Genomic DNA, 6,914 nt, shown 5'->3' with positions numbered 1-6,914 from the left:
CTCCTCCTCCTCCTCCTCCTCCTCCTCCTCTTCTTCTTCTTCTTCTTCTTCTTCTCCCCCCCCCCTCCGGAGATGCCCATCTCAGCTGCCCCCCCCCGCTTGGCTCACGTGCCCCGAGGCGGCGGCTGCACCTGGGTTCTCCAGCCACGCGGGGCGGGGCCGGCTCCGCCCTCGCTGGCCGGAAGCTCCTCCCCCCGTATAAAAAGGCCGGCCGGCTGCGCGTGGGCAGCCAGATTCGCCGGGCAGCAGGTGGCGCCTCCAGGTGCGCTTCTGCTCCGCTTCGCCCGGCTGCTGCTGCTGCTGCTGCTGCTGCTGCTCTTCCGTCGGTTTTTGCGATGCTGGTGCACCTCAAGACGGCTTTCCGACAAGCCGGGAAGATGCCCCAGGGGATCTTGCCCAAACTGGAAGCCAACGTCCTGGTCCTCGGGGCGGAGAAAGTGGGCAAATCGGGTAAGTGGCCGGAGCTGCTCCGCGGCGCTCAGGTGCAGCTGCTTTCCGCGGAGAGCATCTCCCCTGAGCCGGGCGCTTCAAGACGACAACCCCTATCGTCCCCAGCCAGCGTGGAAATGTGACTGGATCGCATTTCTTCATTGGCCGTCCAACCCTTCAATCAGAATAGAGCTGGCAAGGGTCCTTGGAGGTCTTCTAGTCCAGCCCCCCCTGCTCAAGCAGGAGAACCGTCCCTAGACCATTTTTCTTAAAATGGGATGGGGACCTGCCCCTTCTGGTGGCAAGCCGTTCCACTGGTTCATTGTCCTCACTGTGAGGAAGTTTCTCCTTAATGCCAGGTTGCTTCTCTCCTTGGTTGAGTTGGAAGGGACCTTGGAGGTCATCTAGTCCAACCCCCTGCTCAGGCAGGAAACCCTATACCATTTCAGACAGTCTCTTCTTAAAAACCTCCAGTGTTTGGAGCATTCGCCGCTTCTGGAGGCAGGTTGTTCCACTGGTTAATTGTCCTCACTGTCAGGAAGTTTCTCCTTAATTCCAGGTTGTGTCTCTCCTTGATTAGTTTCCATCTGTTGCTTCTTTTCCTGCCTTCTGGTGCTTAGGAAAATAGGTTGACCCCCCCCCCTCTTCTTTGTGGCAGCCCCTCAAATACTAGAAGAGTTGCTATCATGTCACACACACACACCCCGGTCCTTTTTTCCCCTAGACTGGCCATATCTAATTCCTGCAACCATTCTTCATATATAGTTTGCAATAAAGGCAAATATCTGTAGCTTGGGTGTAGGAGGAGGATATAAACGGAACAGCACATCAGACACCCCCTAAACTCCACTGAAGATGTTACCTAGCTTGGGAACAAAATGTTCAGAAACCAGCCCACAAGCTCAGAGAACGAACCTCCACCCTCATAGGTTTTTGTCTCCAGGCCGTTAATCATCCTAGTTGCTCTTCTCTGCACTTTTTTCCCCCAAAGTCTCAACATCTTTTTTGTAACGTGGTGACCAAAACTGGATGCAGGATTCCAGGTGTGGCCTTACTAAGGTTTTATAAAGCGGTACTAATACTTCACGTGATTTTGATTCTATGCCTCTGTTTATACAACCAAGGATTGGTTCTATAAACCCTGATTTGGGGGGGGGACGCTTGGATGTTGAGGTTGTATCTCGGTGGGCTGCAGCCCCCACAGGAGGACCAGGCAGCCGCCCACCCAGATCCCTAACTCTGAGTCAGCTTTTGTCTCGCTTTCCTGCCTACCTTACAGGCTTGGGGTATGTGGGGGCAAAGCCAGAGTAAATGCCTCATTGGAGTCCCTTGGAATAAAGCTGAGAGGAGAGAAATGAGCAAGATTTTTGCCACTAGAATAAGTCCCCGACTTACAACAGTTCATTTAGTGACCGTTCAAAGTTACAACCGCACTGCAAAAAAAGTGAGTTATGACCCTTTTCACTTACAACGGTCACGTGATCAAAATTCAGATGCTTGGCAACTGACTCGTATTTATGATGGGGCCATATGATCCCATTTTGGGACCTTAATAATAATAATAGTAGTAGTAGTAGTAGTAGTAGTAATAATAATAATAATAATGAAGAAGAAGAAGAAGAAGAAGAAGAAGAAGAAGAAGAAGAAGAAGAAGAAGAAGAAGAAGAAGAAGAAGTAGTTGTTGTTGTTGTTGTTGTTGTTGTTGGAAGGGGCCTTGGAGGTCATCTAGTCCAACCCCCTGATCAGGCAGGAAACCCTGTACCATTTCAGACAAATGGCTGTCCAGTCTCTTCTTAAAAACTTCCAGTGTTGGAGCATTCACCGCTTCTGGAGGCAGGTTGTTCCACTGGTTAATTGTTCTAACTGTCAGGAAGTTTCTCCTTAGTTCTAGGTTGCTTCTCTCCTTGATTAGTTTCCATCAAAGTCAATGGGGAAGCCAGGTTCACTTAATCCTATTAACGACCGCCGTGATTGGCTTAACAGTTGTGGCAAGCAAGGTCATAGAATGGGGCAAAATTCACTTAACAAATGTCTCACTGAACCACAGGAATTTTGGGCTCAGTTACGGTCGTGAGTCGAAGACTAGCTGTATTCCGTGGCTGGTCAGTTTAAAAAAAACTGCTTTTTTCCGCCACTCCGATCATTTGTGTAAGTGCCTGGAGACAGAGAGAGAGGTTTTGGGTTTTCCAGGAAAGCACCAGTTCCCTGAAAAATTGGTTGCCAGGTGAGCTACATATTAGACTTCTCGGTTCTGGTCTGTCACCTACTCAAGGGTTACCTGGGTGATTTGTTTCAGGCAAAGTTCCCTGAGGGTAAGAAGTACAATTGGCCTTGTAAGAGACCTGTGGGGAATCGAACTAAATTAGGCTATGAAAGCCTTCCGAACCCCATGCTGGTTAAAATGCTGGTTATGAGTCATTTTGCTGGGGCGTCCATGAATGGATGCCTCATTGCACTAAGTTTTTTTTTCTATTTCGGGATAAAAAAGTATCCGAGAATGTCTTTAAACCACTCACCATGGACCCCGAGGTTAGTTTCGGAAACTTCATTTCCCAAAATAAGGTTGTCCAAAGTTGTTGATTCTACTAGGTTCCGGACCTCTGGTTTTGTATGTTTCTTGCCGACGTCCTGAACCCAAACCGATCAGATTTCTTTCTTCAAATAGGGGTGACATGATAGCAGCGTTCCAGCATTTGAGGGGCTGCCACAAAGAAGAGGGAGTCCAGCTATTCTCCAAGCACCAGAAGGCAGGAGAAGAAGCAACGGATGGAAAATGATCAGAGAGAAGCAACCTGGAATTAAGGAGAAACTTCCTGACAGTGAGGACAATTAACCAGTGGAACAGCTTGCCACCAGAAGTTGTGGGCGCTCCATCACTGGAGATTTTTAAGAAGAGGCTAGATCAGGGGTAGGCAACCTTGGCTCTTTTATGACTGGTGGACTTCAACTCCCAGAATTCCTGAGCCAGCCATGCTGAGGGGAAAGGGAGAGGTTTCCAAGCTGAGCCATGCTGGCTCAGGAATTCTGGGAGTTGAAGTCCATGAGTCATAAAAGAGCCAAGGTTCACTACCCCTGCCCTAGAATATGAGAGGTGGGGAACCATGGGCCCTTTAGGACTTGTAGACTTCAACTCCCAGAATTCCTGAGTCAGCCACGCTGAGGTAAAAGGGAGAGGTTTCCAAGCTGAGCCATGCTGGCTCAGGAATTCTGGGAGTTGAAGTCCACCAGTCATAAAAGAGCCAAGGTGGCCTACCCCTGGTCTAGATAGTCACTTATCTGAAATGGTATAGGTTTTCCTGCTTGAGCAGGGGGCTGGACTAGAAGACCTCCAAGGTCCCTTCCAGCTCTATTCTAAGTTGGAACACTGGAGGGCTGTGTGGAGGGATTTTGTTTATTAATACAGCGAGTCATTTAGTGACCGTTCAAAGTTACAATGGCACTAAAAAAAAGTGACGTTATGACCATTTTTCACAGTTACAACCTTTGCAGGGTCATGTGATCAAAATTCAGACAGTTGGCATGTTTATCATTGTCGTGACAGTTGCAGTCACGCGATCCCCTCTTGCGACTTTCTGACAAGCAATGGGGAAGCCTGATCCACTTAATGACCGTGTTACTAACCTAACAACGGCAGTGATTCACAGTCGCAGAATGGGGCAAAATGTACTTAGCAAAGAAACGTTGGGCTCAATTGTGGTCGTAAGGCGAGGACTACATGTGCTTTACTGAAGCTTAGATGGTTGCAGAAGTAGCACAAGCCGAATCTGAGGTTTTCCCACACAAACAACACAAAGGAAAGGTCCTTGGCTAGGTGAAGCTTCTCAAAGGCTCAGCTGGGCTTCCATCCCGCCATTTCTTCCTTACAGTCCAGTCTTTCCCTCCCCCCTGTCTCCCCGTTGCTAATGTCAGGCTGTCACTCGTGAAGCTTGGCTAGGAGAAATGCAGCCATGACACCAGCTTTCTCTTTCGTTCCAGCTTTAACTGTCCGGTTTCTGACCCGGAGGTTCATCGGTGAATATGGGAATATTGGTAAGTGAGTCTCTTCTTTCCTGCGGCCCCTCCCCATTCTTTCTCATTTCCTTCCCTTCTTCCTCTGCTGTCCTCCCACCCTTCGTCACAGGCTATTTTTATTTCTTACCTCCAGAATCCATTTATAATCATAACATGAAGGTGGCTGGGCAGAGAGCTTCATTCAGTATCTGGGACTCGGCCTGCCCACAGGTAAGCATCCTTTCCCCATTTGCAGATGATGTACACATCCAGTTTTGGTCACCACGATGTGAAAAAGATGTTGAGACTCTAGAAAGAGTGCAGAGAAGAGCAACACAGATGATTGCAACGATTTACTTAACAACTCTGGCAGGAAAAGTCGTAAAATGGGAGCAAAACTCACTTAACAAATGTCTCACTTAGCAACATACATTTTGGGCTCAGTTGTGGTTGTAAGTTGAGGACTGCCTGTATTCTCGAAAGTCTCTACAGTTAGTCCTTGACTTAAAACCACAACGGAGTCCAAAATTTATATTAAGCTCTCTCTAAGCGGTTTACAGAGTCAGCATATTGCCCCCACACACACAACAATCCGGGTCCTCATTTTATTGACCTCAGAATGATGGAAGGCTGAGTCAACCTTGAGCTGGTCAGGATCGAACTCCTGGCAGTGGGCAGAGTTTAGCCTGCAATACTGTATTCTAACCATTGCACCACCATGGCAAATTAGAATATAGAATATAGAACATAGAACAGAACAGAGTAGAATAGATGCAGAAATAATTAGAATAGAATAGAATTAGAATAGAATAGAATAGAACAGAATAGAATAATAGAATGGAATAGAGTAAGAATAGAATAGAATAGAATAGAATAGAATAGAATAGAAAATATAGAATGGAATTGAATGGAATGGAATAGAATAGAACAGTGGTGGTGAACCTATGGCACGGGTGCCAGAGGCGGCACACAGAGCCCTCTCTGTGGGCACGCGCGCCGTCGCCCCAGTCCGAGGCCTTCAGCTGGGTTTTATAAAACCTTTTCACTTTAGGCCTCCGCCGCCGTGTACAAAAAAAAAAGGTTCAATCAATTAGTCAATTTCAACTTCTCGCGGGGAAAAAAAATCTTGCAAAGTTGTAATTGATTGATTGAACTTTTTAGTCCCACCCAGTCTGCCGTTACCACCGCGGCCATGCCCACCCAATGGGCCACACCCACCCAATGGGTCACACCCACCCGGCACCCGACGATGCGTAAGTGGGTTTGGGTTGCAGTTTGGGCACTCGGTCTCTAAAAGGTTCGCCATCACTGGAATAGAATAGAATAGAATAGAATAGAATAGAATATATGGGATGGAATAGAATATAGAATATAGAATATAGAATAGCAATAATAGCAATAGCAACAGCACTTAAACTTATACACCGCTTCACAGTGCTTTACAGCCCTCTCTAAGTGTCAGTGTCAGCTTCTTACCCCCAGCAATCTGGGTCCTCATTTTACTGACCTCAGAAGGACGGAAGGCTGAGTCAGCCTTGAGCCGGTGAGATTCGAACTGCCAAACAGCTGGCAGCCGGCAGTCAGCAGAAGTAACCTGCCGTGCTGCATTCTAACCACTGTGCCATTACGGCCGATTAAGGGCTGCTGCTTTGCTTATCTCATCTCTAATAAGTCCTCCTTTGACTCTCCGTAGGTGGACAACCTGCAGAGCTGCTTGAACGAGAAACAGCTGCACTGGGCCGACGGTTTCCTTATTGTCTACAGTATCTGCGATCGGGCCAGTTTCGCTTTTGCCCGTCATCAGCTCCACTGGCTCCGACGATGTTCAAAGAGAAGAAACGGGAGACGGAGGGCGCCCATCGTTCTGGTGGGCAACAAACGGGACTTGCAGCACCAGCGGGCTGTCTCCAGCGAGGAAGGCCGCCTTTTGGCCCTGTCCACCAACTCTGGCTTTTTCGAAATTTCGACGGCCGAGACCTACCATGGCTCCCTGGTGGTCTTCAACGAACTTCTTAACCTGGTTCAGGACTCAAAGAGCCTCACTAAGAAGACGGTGGGCATCCGGGAGATTGTCCGCAGCGTGTCAGCCATCTTTGGGCGAAGAAGGGCCGACTGAAGCTTGGCTGGGGAAAACTTAAGAGCAGGTGTGTAAACAGAAGCCACTGAGGGTGGCTCTTGACCTGAACAAGAGGTTCCTTCTTGCGGAACATCAGATTAAAAAAAAAAAAATTACAGAAGGAAGCAAGGAAACACGTACTGTACGTGTTGTACTTGGTTCTGGGCACAGCTTGAAATGTTCTTTCTGATTACCATGGGAAACAGTGAGAAATAGTAAATCTTTCTATCCTAGCAGGACAATCGTCTCTAGCAATTCACAGGCTTCCATTTCTAAGACAGAGTTATCGGCACATATTGCTCGGACTTTGAATGCGGAACAGGGATAAACCTAGATGTTCTGGAGGGCAAGCAGAGATCCTTGCGCTTTAATAACCTGG

At 48.0% G+C, this 6,914-nt stretch overlaps 1 protein-coding gene across 1 annotated transcript; it reads left to right on the top strand.

Annotated features, from left to right (window-relative positions):
• Positions 1 to 335: 335 nt before the first annotated feature.
• LOC107288011 (ras-related and estrogen-regulated growth inhibitor-like protein) lies at positions 336 to 6,535 on the top strand. The gene is made up of 4 exons (XM_029284255.1): positions 336 to 450; positions 4,405 to 4,458; positions 4,574 to 4,650; positions 6,113 to 6,535. The coding sequence occupies exons 1-4, from the start codon at positions 336 to 338 to the stop codon at positions 6,533 to 6,535; spliced, it is 669 nt and encodes a 222-aa protein (XP_029140088.1).
• Positions 6,536 to 6,914: the final 379 nt, after the last annotated feature.

This window comes from Protobothrops mucrosquamatus, unplaced genomic scaffold (assembly GCF_001527695.2).
Source record: "Protobothrops mucrosquamatus isolate PMUCROS unplaced genomic scaffold, P.Mucros_1.0 scaffold_116, whole genome shotgun sequence".
Lineage (NCBI taxonomy): Eukaryota > Metazoa > Chordata > Lepidosauria > Squamata > Viperidae > Protobothrops > Protobothrops mucrosquamatus.
This window is presented reverse-complemented; position numbering and strand designations above follow the sequence as displayed.

What these genes read in the sequence shown, in the direction of transcription:
- LOC107288011 (XM_029284255.1), top strand. Translation starts at nt 336, where the DNA reads ATGCTGGTGCACCTCAAGACGGCTTTCCGACAAGCCGGGAAGATGCCC. An exon ending in GGAGAAAGTGGGCAAATCGG is followed by an intron (nt 451 to 4,404) that starts GTAAGTGGCCGG and finishes CTTTCGTTCCAG; the next exon opens with CTTTAACTGTCCGGTTTCTG. An exon ending in CGGTGAATATGGGAATATTG is followed by an intron (nt 4,459 to 4,573) that starts GTAAGTGAGTCT and finishes TCTTACCTCCAG; the next exon opens with AATCCATTTATAATCATAAC.